This window comes from Symphalangus syndactylus, chromosome 5 (assembly GCF_028878055.3).
Source record: "Symphalangus syndactylus isolate Jambi chromosome 5, NHGRI_mSymSyn1-v2.1_pri, whole genome shotgun sequence".
Lineage (NCBI taxonomy): Eukaryota > Metazoa > Chordata > Mammalia > Primates > Hylobatidae > Symphalangus > Symphalangus syndactylus.
Genome location: NC_072427.2, coordinates 86,593,282 through 86,613,109, shown reverse-complemented (window position 1 = coordinate 86,613,109; position 19,828 = coordinate 86,593,282). Strand labels below are relative to the sequence as shown.

The 19,828-nt window shown below is 46.0% G+C and overlaps 1 protein-coding gene across 6 annotated transcripts in view; it reads left to right on the top strand.

Annotated features, from left to right (window-relative positions):
* Window positions 1-3,515: 3,515 nt before the first annotated feature.
* TRAPPC10 (trafficking protein particle complex subunit 10) overlaps window positions 3,516-19,828 on the top strand; it is a 93,429-nt gene continuing 77,116 nt past the window's right edge. For 5 of the 6 annotated variants that reach the window (XR_010121175.1, XR_010121176.1, XM_063640514.1 and 2 more), the window contains exon 1: window positions 3,820-4,502. Coding sequence is in view for 4 of the 6 variants with exons in the window: in XM_063640514.1 (XP_063496584.1) it covers window positions 4,325-4,502 (178 nt within the window). In the remaining 2 variants the exon portion in view is untranslated. Of the gene's footprint in view, window positions 3,768-3,819; window positions 4,503-19,828 lie in introns of those variants that run through there. The other variant, XM_055279858.2, reaches the window with a different exon arrangement.

Genomic DNA, 19,828 nt, shown 5'->3' with positions numbered 1-19,828 from the left:
ACCCAGGCTGGAGTGCAGTGGCACGATCTTGGCTCACTGTAACCTCCACCTCCCGGATTCAAGCGATTCTCCTGCTTCAGCTTTCCGAGTAGCTGGGGCTACAGGCGTGCGCCACCACACCCGGCTAATTTTTGTGTTTTTAGTAGAGATGGGTTTTCACCATGTTGGCCAGGCTGATCTCAAACTCCTGGGCTCAAGTGATCCGCCCACCTCGGCCTCCCAAATTTCTGGGATTACAGGTGTGAGCCACCGTGCCCAGCCTCCTTTGGACATATTTATAGCTGCTTTAGAGTCTTTGTAAATACAGAATCTGGGTCATTGTAGGGGGATTGGTTTCTGTTAACTGCTTTTTTTTTTTTCTTAACTATGGTTTACATTTTCCTCTTTCTTTACATGTTTAGTGATTTTTGTTTTTTTAGTGTATATTCGACACTGATAAACAACAAATGATAGAGACTCACGGTGCTCTTCCACTGAAAAATCCTGACTTTCGTTCGTTTGCAGTTCCATTACTGGATGTACCATGTTGGGCTGTGTAGGCTTAGCTTTATGCTCTGTTTACTGAGGAATGTCCCAAGTGTTTCCCAGGCCCCTCTTACTTGGCAAGACTTAACCTCCAAACTCTGTCGTCTTGTGGATCGGGTCAGGGTTTTGCTTTAGACGTTGTTAAGGCGGGCCTGGAGTAGTTCTTATTCTAGGTGAGGGACTGGCAACCTCTGGCTCACAAGCCACATGTGTTGATGGCCTGTTTTTGTACAGCACTTAAAGCTAGGAATGGTTTTTATATTTTTAAAGAGTTGTTTAAAAAAAAAAAGCAAAAATATGAAACAAAAACTGCATGTGGCCCACACAACCTAAAATACTTATCTGGGCCCTTTATAGGTCGTTTGCTGACCCCTGGGAATGTGAGTCTTAATCTAGTGTCTCAGCTCAATGTCCTCAGCGTTAATGGCATTAAAAAGGTCTTGACTGGGCATGGTGGCTCGTACTCATCATCCCAGCACTTTGGGAGGCTTAGGCAGGAGGACTGCTTGAGGCCAGGAGTTCAAGACCAGCCTGGGCAACAGAGTGGGACCCTCTCCCTACAGAAAAAGAAAAAATCAGGTCTGCGTGGTGGTACTCACCTGTGGTCCCAACTACTTGAGAGGCTGAGGTGGGAGGATTACTTGAGCCTTGAGCCCAGGAGTTCTAGGCTGCACTGAGATACGATCAAACCACTGCACCCCAGCCTGGGTGACAGAACAAGACTGTCTAAAAATAAAATAAAACAGAAAGACCTTTCCTGTAGCACTGCTGGACCTCTAGTCTTTGTGCCATCCTCAACTCTGTAACAGCCGCTTCCTGGTAAACCCCATGGAGTCGTCCCACATGTGTAGTCCAGCCTAGGCCAAGGACTTTCAGGGAACCCTACATCGACTTCAGGCTCCCCACTCCTGCTAAGCTTCTTCCCCTCCAGTGCCCTGCCTTGCCGGCCTGCTGCTTTAGCTGCCCGGAAGTCTGGTCTCTTGCCTCTTACACCATTACAGTGCACCACATTACACTATGTTCACGCATTTAGCAGCTGTGTTCACACCCAAACTATCTCATATATACGTTTTGTTAAAAAAAAAAACTTCAGCAGGACTCTCTAAACTTACAATGCCAAGGGTGAAGTTAAGCCCTGGAGACTGAGTCAGTAGCAAGTTTGCAATTCTGCTTCTTCGATTACAGTTTAATGCTCTTCCTCCTTGTTCTTGAGCAGAAGTGTCTTCCTCATTGTTCTTGTTCTGTAAATTAGGGCTCCCCAACCCCCAGGGCCACAGACACCTACTGGTCAGGCCACACAGCAGGAGGTGAGCTTCAGGCCAGTGAGCAAAGCTTCATCTGTATTTACAGCCGTGCCCCATGGCTGGCATTACCGCCTGAGCTCCGCCTCCTGTCAGGTCAGCAGCAGCATTGATTCTCCTAGGAGGGTGAACCCTATTGTGAACTGCACATTGGAGGGATCTAGGCTGCGCGCTCCTTGTAAGAATCTAATGCCTGATGATGTGTCCCTGGCTTCCATCATCCCCAGATGTGACCGTCCAGTTGCGGGAAAACAAGCTCAGGGCTCCCACTGATTCCACATTATGGGAAGTTGTATTTTATTATATATTACAACATAAAAATAATAAAGTGCACAATAAATGAAATGTTTGAATCGTCCTGAAACCACCCCAACTCTGTCTGTGGTAAAACTGCCTTCTGTGAAACCGGTCCCTGGTGCCAAAAAGGTTGGGGACTGCTGCTGTTAATGACTAAGAGAGGCCAGGTCTCCATTTGGTGATTTTTGTTACAGATTAGCTGTCTCCATTGTCCTGTACCCGACTTAGACTAGACGGCACAGAGACCCCAGGACTGTTTCATCTTCAGAAAGAAAAAGACCACCTCGACTAAACAGACCGTTGTAACTATGCATTAGGCCTTATACAGAAAGATGTTGAAATTTGGTTAGGCTTCCCGAAACGCTGGCTATACAAACGACCCCAAATTTCTACGTTTGAGAACACTGACTTCCATTCTTTATAATGTTTCCTGGGCGGCCTCAAGCTTCGCATTTGACTAAACTCTAGATTCTGACCCTTTTGATTATTTTTGGTTAACAATTTTTGTCATTTTATGGCTGGGCGTGATGGCTCACACCTGTAATCTCAACACTTTCGGAGGCCAAGGCTGGAGGATCACTTGAGCCCAGGAGTTTGAAACCAGCCTGGGAAACATAGTGAGATCCCGAAAAAAGAAAAGAAAAAAAAAAAAAAATTAGCTGCGCGTGGTGGCTGCCCCCGTGGTCCCAGTTACTGGCGGAGGGGGTGGGTGGGGGGAAAACAAGGCGGGAGGATCGCTTGAGCCTGGAAGGTCGAGGCTGCAGTGAGCCGTGATCCCGCCACTGCACTCCAGCCTAAGCCAACTGACGGAGACCCTGCTCCAAAGAAAAAAAGAAAAAGAAATACCCGCGCCGCCCCCTCCCCCGTTTACATGCACAAGAAGCCCATATGCAGTTAAGTGTGAGGTTTATTTTGTGGCATTCCGAAATGCCGAGGGCCAGGTCCCCACAAAAACCTTTGCGGCGTGAGGGAGACAGGAAGAGCCCAGCGGTAGGCGGAAGGCACAAGCCGGGGATACTCAGCGGCGAGGGCCTGCGGGAGCCCCCAGAGCGAGAAGGAGCCCGGCCGCGGAGTAGCGACCCCGCCGCGGGACGCCCGAGCTGCGGGGAGCGCGAGGGCAGCGAGGCCGGCGTCTCCGGTCCGGGAGCGTCCAGGCTCGCTCACTGCGCGCGAGGCCCGCCTGCCGAGTCCTGGGCTCAGCTCCGGCGCAGGGGCCAGCGGGGCGCCCACTGCCGAGGGAGGAAGATGGACGCGTCCTGGGAGCCCCGCTCCGCCTCCCACTTCCCACCTCCCGGTCCCGCGCGGCCGGCCCGGGCGCCCTTCCGTCGGAGGCCAGGCGCCGCTCATACCCGCCCCATGAAGCCTCGCGCGCCCCGGAAATGGTCATGCGGCGGCGCCGAGGCCGGAAGTGGCTGCGGCCGGCGGCAGCGGGCGGCAGCTGCGGCGCAACCGGCTCCGGAGCTGCCTAGGGCGGCCGGGCGGGCGGCGCCGCTCAGGCTCGGGCTCCGGCTGGGCCCGGCACGGCCTCGGGGCTGCCCATGGGGCGCGGGGGGCCGGGCCGGTGACGCCGGACGCCCATGGACGCCTCTGAGGAGCCGCTGCCGCCGGTGATCTACACCATGGAGAACAAGCCCATCGTCACCTGTGAGTGCCCGGAGGCGGGGAGGGCGCGGCGGTCGTTGGGCGGGCCCGGGCCCTGGCGTCACGCACCCGACGCCCCCAGACCTTCAGCCCCCGGCGCGCTCCGGGCTGGGCCGCTTCCTGGAGGTGTGACCGAGGCTGCGGCTTAGGCGTGGCCCTCCGACTTTTCGGGGACGCCCTCTGACCTTCCCGCCGGGCGACCTCTGACCCCTGGGGGGCGCCCTCCGGGCGGGCTGCAGTTGGAGCCGGTGGAACCCGGCGGAGTCTGCCCCGGACTGGGAGCGCGCTGCTGTCGAGGGCGAAGAGCTGGGGCTGCCGGCGCCCCGTCCCGTCCCCGTTGAGCCGCGCGCCCGGGACCTGGGGGCCCCGGCCTTTTCCGCCAGGCAGTTTTCCCCGCGGGCGCCCTTTCCCCGACTCCGGGGAAGTCCTTGGGGTCTCGCAGAGTTGCAGGTGTTGGCGAAGTAGGAACAGTTTGTTGCGGGGTGAAGCGTCAGGCAGAGCCGCCGGGACTGCTATCGCTCCCACACACTTCCCCGCCGCGCACTCAAACCATTTTACGGATGAGAAAGCCGAGGCTCGGGCGCTTAGGCGAGCTGCTCCCCATGAACAGCCTCCCGCTCAAGTCTACACTACGGACACCTGGTGCCTCTTGGGTGTCATGTCCTCCCCGCACCCCTCTTTTAATGCATACACAAAGGAACTATTTTTCTGTTACGGGAAAAATGTTTCCTAAATTTTGTAAGTGTGACTCTCCAGTTTAAATACGGTTAAGAACAGTGAGCTTATGGGAAGTATTGAAGTGTTGGTTGGCTTTTTGGTGACTTGCAAAGAGGTGTTTCAAACTATTAACGATTTTTGACCTTTGACAGTATTCTGTATTTTCATGCATGTATGCAGTTAGTTTTTTTCTAATTGTCTTTCATGCTTTGAAAGGAAGCACTCTCTATTGCAGAATCTGGGTGCCCAGGCCACGGTAGACTGTATGTCGTGAGAACTGTTTCCCTCTCGCTCTGTCAGCGGGGATGCACCTGCTGTGTTCCTTCCTGTTAGATCCCGGAGAAACTGGATATTGAAGGTTGAATTTTGTTACTTCAGCTTTAGATGATAGACTTATTTCTTTCCTTCCTTTTGCTTTATTTTTTCTCTTCCTCCCCCCCCCCCTTTTTTTTTCTACAGAGATCTAGACGAGATGATAGACTTTTCTTAGGGAAGTGGACTGTGTCTCATTTAAAATTGGAGGCTTGCATAGTTCAGCAGTAGCTGTCTTTTTTCCTCCCCAGAATATTTGTCAGCTGGAAGTCTTTCCCTACTCTGTACCTTCAGCCCCAGAGGGCAGATGTGGGTAGAGCTGGTCTGCAGACCCTGCAGTTTCCCAGGGGCTTTCTCAGTGCTCAGGGAAGATGAAGCCATGCGCAGTTCATGTTGTTTTACTGTCTTCCAGATGTTGAACATTTTTCTCCTGAAGTGCTGTGCACATTGTGAATGCTGGATACACATTAATTGCCTGTACGGTCATCCACACATCTAATTTTATCTTCTACCTCCTAGCTTGCTTACATTTCAATAGCAATATGTATTTATAGGCATTATGTAAATACATTTCTGAGGAGAAAGTTCCTAAGCTCTATTGGATTCAACCATAACTAAAGGGGTAAAATTTGTTATCTGGATGGTCAGTGTTGGAGATATTTAATGTTTAGTTTTGTACATGCATGCATCACGGACAGCTAAAGGATGCAGTTTTCTTTCCTCCAGATTTATTGGATTGTCATCTTGGTGATGGTTTTTTTCCTGTGTTTTGAGCAGCAGAGTGAATTTTTTTTCTTCTTCTTCTTCTTTTTTGAGTCGGAGTCTTTCTCTGTCACCCAGGCTGGAGTGCAGTGGCATGGTCTCGGCTCACTGCAACCTCTGCCTCCCAGGTTCAAGCGATTCTCCTTCCTCGGCCTCCCGAGTAGCTGGGATTACAGGCGCACGCTGCCATGCCCTGCCAATTTTTTTTTTTTCTTCAGTAGAGACAGAGTTTCACCATGTTGGTCAGGCTGGTCTGGAACTCCTGACCTCGGGTTATCCACCTGCTCAGCCTCCCAAAGTGCTGGGATTACAGGCGTGAGCCCCCACCCTTGGCCTCGAGCAGCATAGTGAATGTTAATCTCTGCACGGATGGTACACTGTCTTAGAAGGTGCAAACTTTCATTCCTTGGAGTCTCAGAAGAGAAAGGGGCTTCAGTAGACTTTCAAAGTTAACTTGAAAAATGATCACTTTAAAAGTGAAGGTTTTTTAAAAAAGCTGACTTCATATTTCCCACTTGAAATTATGTTGTGGTATATCTGGGACTGAAGCTTTAGGAAGCACTTGGCATGGTTTCACGTTATACCTTCATCTTGCTCCCCTCTTTCAGCTATACATGTTTTGAAAGGAGAAGGTGTTATGAACAATTGTTTTAAAAAAATCCAGCCGGAGGCTAATTAACTCTTAACTTTTTAATATTATGTATATAGTTCTCTTAGTAGGCAACATTTTTGTTTTCAAAAATCTTTTAAATTCTTACTTGAAATGGTATTACCTCAGATCTGTTCATTTTAAAATGAAAGTAGAGTTTATGCATGTTGTGAATTCTTTTTCATAGAATATATAATATTTTACTTCAGTGAAAATGCATTCTGCTTAGACCTTTCTGGGAAGAATATAGAATGTAACTGGTTCAGGTGAATTTAAAACTGTGTATATGTAGGGATAGAAGAATGAAAAGTTCCCAAAGATTAAGGGTAATTAGAACAGATTATTACTTTAAAACCTAGCTGATTATTTCGCTTCATTTTATTATTATTTTTTTTTAGAGATGGGGTCTCGCTCTGTCACCTAGGCTGGAGTGCAGTGGCATGGTCATAGCCGACTGCAGCCTTGCTGGGCTCAAGTGGTCCCCTCCCTTAGCCTGCCAAGTAGCCAGCACTACAGGTATGACCCACCTCACCTGGCCTGAATTATTTTAATAGTATTTTGAAGCTCTCCAAATTTTTTTTTTTTTTTCTCTGAGACAGTCTTTGCCCAGGCTGGAGTGCAGTGGCACGATCTCGGCTCACTGCAACCTCTGCCTCCCAGGTTCAGTCGATTCTCCTGCCCCAGCCTCCCAAGTAGCTGGGATTACAGGCATACACCACCATGCCCACCTAATTTTTGTATTTTAATAGAGACGCGGTTTCACCATGTTGGTCAGGCTGGTCTCGAACTCCTGACCTTAGGTGATCTGCCCGCCTCAGCCTCCCAAAGTGCTGGGATTACAGGTGTGAGCCCCTGCACCTGGCCCTAAATGTTTTAATAGACTTTAGCCCATAATTAAACCTCCTGCCTAATAGGCTCCTGTGAAGAGGGACTACCACAGTAGGGGCCTTCTTAAACTCAGAACTAGTTAAAGCTTGTAAATACTGAAGAGTGGATGTGAAATGTGCAGGGATGGGAGCTGAACAGTTAGTGGAACTAATGCTTTGACAGGGTTGGATGATGAATGACCGAATCATAGCAATAGGAAAACCTGTAGTATATTTTATTAATCATGAAAAATGCCTGGCAAAACTGAAACAAATCCAGCAGATCCATTTGGTCTAAATATAAATTTTAGCGTGGATTTTTTTTTCAGCCACAGGGACAGTTTTCTGTTTTGAAATAGACTTGGGTTTCTGGTCCAAGGGTGTGTGAGGAAAGACAAGTTCCTTTTCCAGCTATCTCATTCAGTTAGTGACAAAGTTAATATAATTCCAGTGATTCGTGGCTTTTCTTTGTTGACTGTCATCATACCTACAGTAGCACATATCTGTTATTGCCTTGGAATTGAATTTATCTGAACAATAATGGTACCCTCCCTCTAGATGATCTGTTTTCATTAGTCACATCTATTGCCTGTTTCATTTTTCTGAGTTTCTGTATTTGGGGTTCCAGGTCTGATATTAGAAACTTTTAAAGGGGAAAACAGGCAACAGAAATGAGCAGATCTGTAGAGCTTCGTGTCTGGTTGGACTTTGGGATTTTCCCCTGTAGGTTAAAGTTTTTTTAATTTTAATTTTTATTTTTTTGAGACGGCATCTCGCTTTGTCGCCCAGGCTGGAGTGCGGTGGTGCGATCTTGGCTAACTGCAAGCTCCGCCTCCCGGGTTCACACCATTCTCCTGCCTCAGCCTCCCGAGTAGCTGGGACTACAGGCGCCCGCCACCACGCCTGGCTAATTTTTTGTATTTTTAGTAGAGACGGGATTTCACCGTGTTAGCCAGGATGATCTCTATCTCCTGACCTCGTAATCCGCCCGCCTCAGCCTCCCAAAGTGCTGGGATTATAGGCATGAGCCACCGCGTCCAGCCAGGTTAAAGATTTTAAATTTGCACATTGAAATTTTCTACTAAACCTGAAAGTGTGGTGCTTGCGATTTAACCATCACTAGTTTTACTACCAGAAAAGTCACTTGAAATGTCTGTTTAAATGGGTGAATATGTTATAAATGCAGATTTTGTTCCATATTGAATTCTCAAGGCAATGTTGAACCAAAAATTGAAAAGTAGGAGAAACATTCTCCTTAGGAAACCTCAGTTGTCGCAGGGCGTATATATTTGGAGGTGGAGACTAAAGGCACCAACAAATGTGCTGAAGTTACTATGTCATTTCTACCCGAACATGGTTAAAAACCATTCCATCTTGTATGCATGACCTCGGTTCTTACATAATTTCACAGACCCTTAGCTGTGAAACGGGTAGAGTACCAACCTCATTGGGTTGAGAAGGGTGTGTAAAGCACTCAGGAGAGTGTCAGGATTATAGTCAGTGTGCAAAAAAAGTTACTAAGGAGAGATTCCTCAATTTTCTCTGTTCACAGTGCTTTTAGTGTCTCGGTAATTTTTTTATGGCCCCTCTAGGCTAAAAGGAATACTTAAAAATTCCATTTATTAAGTAGTTAGGTTCCAGTAATTTATTAAATATTATGTCCTAACAGGAGCTGTTTGAAAAAAATATATATGTAAGTTGGAAGAAAAAAATATTTTCATCATTCTTCCTAATCCCAGCAGTGTGCTACTGGGGAGGGGGCAGGCCCCGCAGGAGCTCTGTGGTGCCTCTCACCTGTGGGTAGGATTGGATGCTGCTGCTCCCTTTGGTTCTTTTTTTTTTTCTTTTTGGTGGTACTTGCTTTTTATCAGAGCAGCCACCCTGTTTTGCGATGATAATGATGTAATTGAAAGAAGTGGAGCTCTGATCTGATGTTGACACTGTGAATACCTTATGTGGGGTTCCTACACCACAAGCATTGCTGTTTACCTCATAAATTTAAAATATCTCTTGGTGCCTCTCTGCGTAGTGTGTGGGAAGCCTAGGTACACAGTTTGGGAACCCATGTTGTTAGTGTTATTAGCTCGACTCCAGGGTGGATTTGAACTGATGCTTTAGAAGTGAAAAGCTTCCTTTCTTTTCAGCTCACACACCTACTTTACTACAAGATGTGTTTCTGAAGAGTTTCTAGTAAGTTCTTTATGCAAATGAAATAGAAAGGTCTGATTTTCTTTTTTTTTTTTTTTTAAGTGCTGATGAATCTCTGAAATAATCAAGTATGATGCACCTTGGGCAACATAGGTAATTCCTAGCTCTACAAAAATGAAAATAAAAAAGTTAGCCAGGTGTGGTGATGTGCGCCTGTACTCCCAGCTACTTGGGAGGCTGAGGTGGGAGGATCACTTGGACCTGGGAAGTCAAGGCTGCAGTGATCTGTGATTGTACCTCACACTGCAACCTGGGTGACAGAGCGAGACCTGGTCTCAAAAAAAAAAAAAAAAGTCTGGGCGCAGTGACTCACACCCGTAATCCCAGCACTTTGGGAGGCCAAGGTGGGTGGCTCATGAGGTCAAGAGATTGAGACCATCCTGGCCAACATGGTGAAACCCCATCTCTACTAAAAATACAAAAATTAGCTGGATGTGGTGGCTTGCATCTGTAGTCCCAGCTACTCGGGAGGTTGAGTCAGGAGAATCGCTTGAATCTGGGAGGCGGAGGTTGCAGTGAGCTAAGATCATGACATCACACTCCAGCCTGGCGTGAGACTCCGTCTCAAAAAAAAAAATGTATGTCAGGCATAACACATGAGCCAGTCTTAAAGTGTTTTTGCTGTGTGCTTCCACCAGAGGCCTGCTAGCTGACAGTGTGATTGTGTGGCTCACCCTGGCTGAAAGTTGGTTATCTTTTAATGGAAATACAAGTAACTGACTTAAGGATTTTTTGTCATAGAAAAGTTTGTTGCCAGTTGACAGAGTGTCTTCCCTGGAGTCGCATGCTTTAGTGTGTAAGTGTGTGGTCTCCGAAGGTATCGCACACTGATCTCCAAGCACTGACCCTCCCACTTCTGTGCTCCACTCTAGATCCGGTGGCTTTAGATCTAGACTTACAGACCAGCAACAGCAGAAGACTACAGGGACTTTTTTTTTAAGACATAGTCTCACTGTGTCGCCCAGGCTGGAGTGCAGTGGCATGATCTTGGCTCACTGCAGCTTCGACCTCCTGGGGTCAGGTGATTCTCCCACCTCAATCTCCCGAGTAGCTGCTTGTGCGCCACCTTACCCAGTTAATTTTTTGTATTTTCAATAGAGATGGGGTTTCGCCATGTTGCCCAGGCAGGTTTTGAACTCCTGGACTCAAGCGATCTGCCCTCTTTGGCCTCCCAAAGTGCTGGGATTACAGGCATAAGCCACTGTGCCCAGACAGCTGCAGGGTCTTAAACAGTCAAAACATTCCCACCTCAGTGCCTGCTTCTGTGGTTGAGTTTGCCTCAGAGCCTCCTGTGGCTTCCTCTCCTGTGTCTCACCTTCTGTCTTTCTTCCTCAAATCTTTATCTGCTCTTAACCTGAATTTCAAATATAGTCACAATATTTTGGCCTTAGAGAATATTTGTTTTTAAATTAAAAATTGATAACCTTGGAGTTATTTGTGACTTCTTTTTTCTCTCACAATTGACATTATCTTTGAAATATATCTAGAATCCAGCTATATATAGGGCCTGCTTAGATAATCTGGGATAATCACATCTTGAGCTCCTGAACTTAATTAAGTCTACAAAGACCCCTTTCCTAAATAAGGTGACATTCACAGATTTTGAGGGTTAGGATGTTGTGGGGCACCATGCCACCTGCTGCACCACTGTCTGTGTTAGCTACCAAGCGCGCAGTGGCCGGCATTCATCAAGCGTCTTTGGTTTTAGACAGCTGCGTCTGTCTTTGGAGGTTTGTCCTTCCTGTACTCCTGACCGAGGGAATGTTAATCTTGACATTTGGGCTTTTGGCTTCTACATGTGGATACAAGGTGGGGTGATCCCTTCTTAGGAAAAATCCAACCTCTTCTGTGCTGTCTCCCTTATGTGGCTTTTTAGACGTTTGTTACATGGTGTTTCATTTCTGAATATTATTTTAGGCCCCTGTTTGCAGTTTTATTTTTTTTTTTTTTAAACAATGACCAGGGACCATTCCATTGTATGTTTGGACATTTTTATTTATTTATTTATTTTTTGAGACGGAGTCTTGCTCTATTGCCCAGGCTGGAGTGCAGTGGCGTGATCTCGGCTCACTGCAAGCTCCGCCTCCCGGGTTCATGCCATTTTCCTGCCTCAGCCTCCCAAGTAGCTGGGACTACAGGTGCCTGCCACCACGCCCGGCTAATTTTTTTGTATTTTTACTGGAGATGGAGTTTCATCGTGTTAGCCAGGGTGGTCTCGATCTCCTGACCTCGTGATCTGCCTGCCTTGGCCTCCCAAAGTGCTGGATTGCAGGCATGAGCCACCGTGCGCCTGGCCCATTTTTCTTATTTTTAACTGAGATCTGTTAGCAGTTTGAAGCGATTGTATACATTTCAGAGTTAGCTGGGCGTGGTGGTGCGTACTTCTAGTCCTAGCTACTTGGGAGACAGACCAGAGGATTGCTTGAGCCCAGGAATTTGAGGGTGCGGTGAGCCATGTTTGTGCCACTTCACTCCAGTCTGGGCGACAGAGCGAGACCCTGTCTCAAAAAAAAAAAACAAAAAAAAAAAAAACAATTTCAGGGTTGAAATTTTTAGTGGAGCCTTGGAACTGACAACCACCTGTTTGGATAGTAACTTTAACTAAATCTGTAGCATGCCATTTGTGGGCACTGTCAGTTCACCTAGACCAGTCAGGAAGCTCTAAACATCCAGGTTAATGAGAAGGGCCATCAGAAGTCATTTTGAAGTTGAGGAGCTGAGGGCTGGTTTTGCTGTGACTGGCCATGATCAGTGTAACTGTTCAGTAGCACAGCTCGGACCAATATTAGCATGTCTGATGACTCCTGCTTTACCAAGTACTTAGGGAAGGCAGACACCATCTGTTCACATGGAAGCAGGGAGTTTGTCCCTAAAATTATGCCTCTGAGAAAGCCTTTGCCATATAATTAAATAAAAATGTCACTTTAGCATTCTAAGAATTGAGTAAGTCAGCTATACACTAGAAATTTTTAGTATAGTCTTACTCATTCCAAAATTAAATTCCTATTCTGAGAACTTGATACCCAGCACTGTCTTTGCTTCTCCTGTAGTCTGTTCTGTCCTTTGGGGATCCTGGGCTGTCTAGTGTGGAGTATGGAGGAGTTGGGCTGTTTTCATCAGTGAGCAAACATTTACGGAGCACCTATTACATGCCAGTTACTGCTGAAGGGGCTTGGGTTATGTCAGAGAGCAAAGATCCCAACCCTTTGAGAGTTTACATTCTGGCAAGAAGAGATAGACAATAGACAAATAATGTTAGGTGACAAGTGCTGTGGAAAAAAGAAAAAGAGAAGGATAAGGGAAATGGAAGAACTGTAACATTTCACATATTTTATTATAAAAGTTTGCAATATGTATAAAAGTAGACAGAATATTATGAAGAGACCCTACAAACCTTTCACCCAACTACAACAATTAGGTGAATTGCCCGATCTCGCTTCTCTATACCCCTCATTCTCCCCAGTCTTATATTATTTTGAAGCAAATCTCAGACATATAATTTATCCACGAATGGATGTTATGGACTGAACATTTGTGTCCCTTCCTACACACCAAAGCCCTGACTCCCAGTGTGCTAAGAATAGGAGATGGGCCTTTGAGAAGTACCAGGGTTAGATGAGGTCAGGAGGGTGGGCCCTTTATTACGGGGTTAGATGAGGAAGAGTGAGAGGACACCTCCCGCTTGAAACGAGGAAAGGCCACCTGAGGATAACAGCAAGGAGGTGGCTGTCTGCAGTCTGTGACACAGGCCTCACCAGAAACCTAATCTACTGACACCTTGATCTCGGGCTTCTTGACCTACAGAGTTATGAGAAAATACATTGCGATTTTTTTTTTTCTTTCATAGGGTCTTTTCAGAGAAAAAAAAAAAAAACTGTTTTCTAAGCCACCCAGTCTATGGCATTTTTTTTCTTTTTTAAAATTTTTTTATTTCTTTTTTTTCTTTCATGGTATTTTTTAATTATACCTAAAATGTTTCTTTCTTTCTTTCTTTCTTTTGTTTTTGTTTTTGTTTTTGAGATGGAGTTTCGCTCTTGTTGCCCAGGCTGGAGTGCAGTGGCACAATCTCGGCTCACTGCAACCTCCGCCTCTCGGGTTCAAGCAACTCTCCTGCCTCAGCTTCCCAAGTAGCTGGGATTACAGGCACATGCCACCATGCCTGGCTAATTTTTTTTGAGAAGGAATTTCACTCTTGTTGCCCACGCTGGAGTGCAGTGATGAGATCTTGGCTCACCGCAACCTCCGCCTCCCAGGTTCAAGCAATTCTCCTGCCTCAGCCTCCGGAGTAGCTGGGATTACAGGCATGTGCCACCACACCCAGCTAATTTTGTATTTTTTTTTTTTTTTACAAAGACAGGGTTTGTTAGTAGTGATGAGGTTTCTCCATGTTGGTCAGTCTGGTCTTGAACTCCCGACCTCAGGTGATCTGCCCATCTTTGCTTCCCAAAGTGCTGGGATTACATGTGTGAGCCACCATGCCTGGCCCTAAAACGTTTCTTAATACCAAATATTCAGTGTTTAAGTTTCCAGTGTGTCTTAAATGTCTATTTTTAAAACTGTTTGAATTAGTATCCAAATACAGTTTTTAGATAAATCCTTTGTCTCTTAAAATCTTCATGTTCCCTCTGTCTTTTTTTTTTTTTTATAACTTGATGAACCTGGCTCATTTGTCCTGAAGAGGTCCCACTGCCTAGACTTTGGTAGTTGGAGCTGGAGGCTGGGTCAGCTTCAGGCTGGATTTTTTGTTGGCAGGACTGTATCATGGGTGGTGGTGTTCTTCCAGCAGGTGCGTGATGTCTGATTACCTCTCCTTTTGGAAATTGGCAGCCATTTATTTTCACATCACTAATTCCCTAAAGGTTGCAAAATGGTGATATTCTCATTTGCCTATTTCTTTTCTCTTTTTTTTTTTTTTTTTTTTTTTTTTTTTTGAGACAGAGTCTCATTCTGTCGCCCAGGCTGGAGTGCAGTGGCACCATCTCGGCTCACTGCAAGCTCTGCCTCCCAGGTTCATGCCATTCTCCTGCCTCAGCCTCCCGAGTAGCTGGGACTACAGGCACCCGCCACCATGCCCGGCTAATTTTTTGTATTTTTAGTAGAGACGGGGTTTCACCATGTTAGCCAGGATAGTCTCGATCTCCTGAGCTTGTGATCCTCCCACCTCAGCCTCCCAAAGTGCTGGGATTACAGGCGTGAGCCACTGCGCCCGGCCTATGTAACCATTTTCAAAGTGAGTTGGTTCACTGGCATCCTTCAGAGGTGATCAGTTGGCGTGTTTTTGTTGTTCATTTAGTATGGCTGTGAACTTAATCATTATGAACATACTTGGTGTGTTTCAGTCCATTGCATTGTTGCCTCGTTGGTGGGCAGGTTGTTCTCCTTTTGGCCAGTGAGAGTCTCTTTCATGTTGGGGTCTAAGATAGAGGTGTCTTTGTCAGATTCTTTCCTATCTAGCCTGACAAGATGTTCCGGGCTCATTTTGAACATTTAATGCCCTGATCTGTGCTTAGCAATTGCCAAGGAGCCCTGATTCCTTTTAGTGAAAAATAGTATTTCAAGACCATAGTCTGCAAGCTTGGGCTCCTAGTTGCTGTGAGGCCCTTTCAATGGACAGAGCTAGGAATAGCTAGGAATGTTTGTTTGTTTGTTTTTTGTTTTTGTTTTGTTTTGTTTTGAGACAGGCTCTTACTCTGTTGCCCATGCTGTAGTGCAATGGCACGATCTCAGCCCACTGCAACCTCTGCCACTCAGGTTCAAGAGATTCTTGTGCCTCAGCCTCCCGTGTAGTGAGTAGCTGGGATTACAGGTGCATGCCACCACATCTAGCTAATTTTTATATTTTTAGTAGAGACAGGGTTTTAATTAACAGCTCCATCCTCTGTGTTTTCTCTTTTCCACACTGAAAATCCTAATTCTCATGGGTACTTGAGGAGGCTAGAGTTAGAGGTTCCCCAGCTCGTGCTGCTTCAGTCACCTGGAGGGCTTGTGGACACACAGATGGCTGGGTCCATTCCCCATTTCTGAATGAACAGGTCTGGGTGGGGCCTGAGAATGAGCATTTCTAACAAATGCCCAGGTGATGCTGCTGCTGCAGGGCCAGGGGCCACTGAATAGAACGTCACATGATTGCTCAGTTGCTTTCAGTTGCTTTATCCCTCATTACGTAGACTCCGGATAACACTGTTAACTCCACCGTCAACAACAGGACTAGTGAACACAGGTCTAGCACAGTTTTTGACAGTTCTTATTGGCATTTGGATGTATCCTATAAGGAATGAACTGTCAAATTACTGTAGTTTTAAAGTTACTTGTCATAGCTCCTCTCTCTGAGATTATACCACTGAATGTATATGTATACATTTACGTTCACTTGTTTTATTTTTCCTGATTATTTTTAGGGAAAACCTTTAAAAAATCTAATTGCTTTATAATTATATAAAATATTTACTTCCAAAATTAAATCTACCAAATGAGGTCTATTTAAAGAAGTGTTGTGTGCGTTCTGTCCTCTGCATGCTAGCTCCTCCCTTCCTGAGTACTCCATCACAGTTTTTATGGTTTTCCTTCCATGCGAAAAACATCCAGACATATTTATATTTCCTTTTCTTAGCTTAGACATTGCCAACTGCACACACTGTCCCACCTGACTTTCCCCCGGACTCCACTCCACGCTAGGAGTATGTTGAGATCATTCTCATTCCGTGATGTCGCTGTTCCGTGGTTTATTCTGCCAGTCCCCTCCTGGTGGAATTTGAGTTGTTTTGTGTTTTACTGTTTCCAGTAGTTGTGCACAGATAGCCTGTCTATGGCCTTTCCGATGGGCCTGTTGAGACGGAGCCCTGCAGGGCGGGTTGCTGGGCTGAGGTAAATGGTTATGTCACTGTGCTGATGCTGCCTCAGCTCCCTCCTGAATGCTTGCACCATTGGGAAACTGCCTGTAGGCCTCACTGAGAAGCCAGCCCTTGAACAAGGCTGTGGCGAAGGGGAAGTCTGGGGAAAGACCAGTTTGGGAACCCTTCTGTCTAAAGCCTTAAGGTATTGGGGTGCCAGGAACAGGAGTGTCTCTTTTTAACTTGTAAATACAGTACTGTGGTTCAAACTGTTACAGTAATGCTGTGTTTATTTAAAAAGTGTATACACTGTTAAAGGCTGATGCCTCTGTATTCTTATATTCAGATGCACTTATCCAGTCTTTTTGTTTTTAAACTCTTGAATTTTAAGTTTGCTCTCCGAGGGCTAGAAAAGGCAACTTGTTTCCTTGATTGGAAGAGTTCATTCAACTTCTTAACATTCTTGGCCTGTGTGTTCTTGTCTTTTAAGTTAAAACAGAAAAAGACTGGGACTTTCTGTCTTTTGACTAGTCTTTATGTGTAGTAGTTCCTTTTCTGCAAATTTCCACAGTAGGAAACCTGATGAACACTAATGTATGGGTTTTCTTTTGATCCCACCTGCAGTGGGTAGTATTGTCATATAACTGGGTGCTGCGAGAGCAGCAGAGGGCAGGTGTGTGTGTGTGTGTGTGTCTCAGAGGGAAGGTAGAGGGCAGGTGTGTGTGTGTGTGTGTGTGTCTCAGAGGGAAGGTAGAGGGCAGGTGTGTGTGTGTGTGTGTGTGTGTGTGTCAGAGGGAAGGTAGAGACCACAGGAAGGACCTGGAGGAGAGCCAGGATGAATGGGTGTAACCTTAAGCCAGCGATGACATGGCAGAGGGTGTACTGAGTACTTCTTTAGACTTGGCCTTTAAACTTAGTGGTGCAGAACTGTGGGAGGGTTCATTTGCTTTACTTCCCAAATATGTGCCTTCTAATGAAGGGAGGACAGTGTCTATGCTAGAAATGTGGAGTCAGTTGCCTAGTCATGTTAGGGGATGACTAAACCTTGCTTTCTACCTAGAGAATCTGGATAACATCTGGATCCTTTTTTGTGCTTTCTCGTTGACCTTCACTCCCTGCCCCCACCCCTGACTGCGAAGGCTTTTCACTCTGGCAGGAGCACCGGGGAGGCCTCCATACCCATGATTATGCATTTGATGTTAGTTTTCACCATGAAAGAGATCCCAATCTGAAGCATTAATTTTCATTACTGCCTTGACATTATACACGAATTATAGTAAATACTTTATGCATTATTGAACAGGCTGAGATGACTTCCCAGTTTATAATCTTGGATGTTTTTATCGTCCATTTGAAAGCCCATTTTACCAAAAGCCATTGAGGGGAAATCAATGTATGGCTTATGGGCAAGCACTTGCATTCCTAGGCTTGAAGACAGTGCCCTTTCTAATCTGGTGTTTTCAAACATGAACTGCCTCATAGTGGATTGCAGCTTTCTTTTGTTAATAGGCTTAAATAATCATTATTTCTGCAAAATTTTCTATAAAGCAAATCTTACATAAATTATACGTTTCCTTTGACTTTTGTGTTCAAAAATAGAATCATAGAACCTTGCTTGGAGGGCCTTAAAATTAGTTCATCTCTTGTCTAGTCCAGTCACTCCACTGCTTGTAGTAGCAACTGGGAGATGACCCAGCCCCTGGTTGAGGCCCCCAGCTGTGGGGCACTTTCTGTCATTCTTCACCCCCCTCCACCCTCAGGTTCTTCTCTCTTAGGCCACAGCACTTCTTGGGTTGAGCTAAATCCATTTCTGTGTCTTTTCCACCGGTTAGTGCTCTGGGGCCTATGAAGCCCTACAGAGTAAAGCCAGCGTTTTAAAATAAGACAGCCCATTAGGTGGCTGAGGACAGTGTCTTGTTAACAGGTTGAAACACTCCAAATGTCTCCAACAATTTTAAGATAAAGCGAGATGTATTTTATTAGAAAACTTACTGTTCCTTTTACCAAGATTATACTAAAGAATTTGAAGAAAAATTGTCCTGTATCAGAGTATCAGCAAATATTCAGACTCTTTATGTCAAGATTTTTTTTTCCAACATTAATCTCCAAATAAAAGTATTGACCTTGAAAATATATCATGTCAGGTATTTAGGAAAGCGACAAACTGACTGAACATTCTGTTTTGCTTAGCCACTCTCTCATGGCTATAACTTCGTGATCCTTTTATACTTTTGTATGAGTAAGACCATCACGGCTTTGCGCGTTCAAGAATTGGTTCAGTAAAAAACAGATGACAGAAATGTTCACTCTGTCTGTGGAAGGCCTTTTGGAACCCATATTTTCAGCCAACCATTGTTAAAACAACTGCTGCAGAGTAAGTAGTAAACTTGTTAGAACTAAGAAGTTGGGAAGGAGCACAGGGCAGTATTGAGTCCCAAGCTAAGCTACCTGGGTTCGAATCCCAGCCTTGGCGCTCATTTGCTTGATGTTGGGCCAATTAGGGGAGTTCTTGATGCCTTGGTTTCTATATGAGGGTTCAGGGTGAGTATGCGTGAAGTGCCAGGGGCATAGCAGGCCCACGGTGCTGTCTGGAGGGACAGTAAACAGATGGCCCTTCTCTTGACTCTGTTACCTAGCAGCTGTTCTGTGACCCTAATGTGATGGTGTTGGGAGGTGGGGCCTTTGGGAGGTGATTGGGTGGGGGCTGGAGTCCCCACAAAAGGGATTAGTGCCCTTATAAAAAAGGGCCCCAGAGATCTCCCTTGCCCCTTCCCCCACATGAAGGCACAGCAAGACCAAGGTACTCAATCTGCTGAAGCCTTGACTCAGACTTACACCCTCCGGAAATGATAAATAAATTTCTGCTGTTTATAAGCCATCCTAGTTTATTGTATGTTGTTGTGGCAGCCTGAACGGACTAAGACATTGAATTTATTGAAATGTTACCTGTTACACTAAATCACCGAAGTCATGTTTTTGGATTCTTTCCCCCGTCGTGTTTGATTCTCATTTGCTTTGAACATAAAAGGTTTTGAATTACACAAGTAACGCATGAGTGTGTGCTCGTAAAAATCCCCGGGAATACAGTAATAATTCAGGAAATAGCTAAGCCTATGCTAGTAATCTGATTGCATGTAACAGAAAAGCCAATTGCAACTGCATAAATAATCCGAAAACTGATTGGTCCATGTAATCAGACCCCAGAGCTCTGCCCCCCTTTCCCGGGGATTCTCTGAACTGGGCTTTCCTCAGCCTGGGGGCCCATCCAGCAGGTCCGGGCAGCACCCTAGAAAGAGTGCCCGTGTCCCTCTGGGTGGCTGCTGCTTGCCATTCCCTCTACATGTCTCTTCCCATTTGGGGGCACCAGTGCCTGCTGTTCAGCCAGGGTGATGCTGTGCTCCCATGGGCTCTGGGGATCCATGGCGCCCCAGCTCCCTGACCTGCTGCACCCTCTTATCTCCCTGTCTCCCCAGTTGGCATGAGAGCTGATGGTGGATGTGGAGACACACAGGGAGGGGGGTGTATGTAGTGAAGTTGTATTTTGAATTGCTCCTATAAATTATATTGATAGGTCTCCTCTGTCACCAAAAAAAGGAGACCTTAGTTATTGGAATAAATGGCCTGAGTTGACTCAAATAGCCTCTTGAGTCAGAACAGTAAACTTGGTGACTTTGTGAACAGGGTTTTCTGAACGTGGCCACATCAATCTCAAGCCCCGTT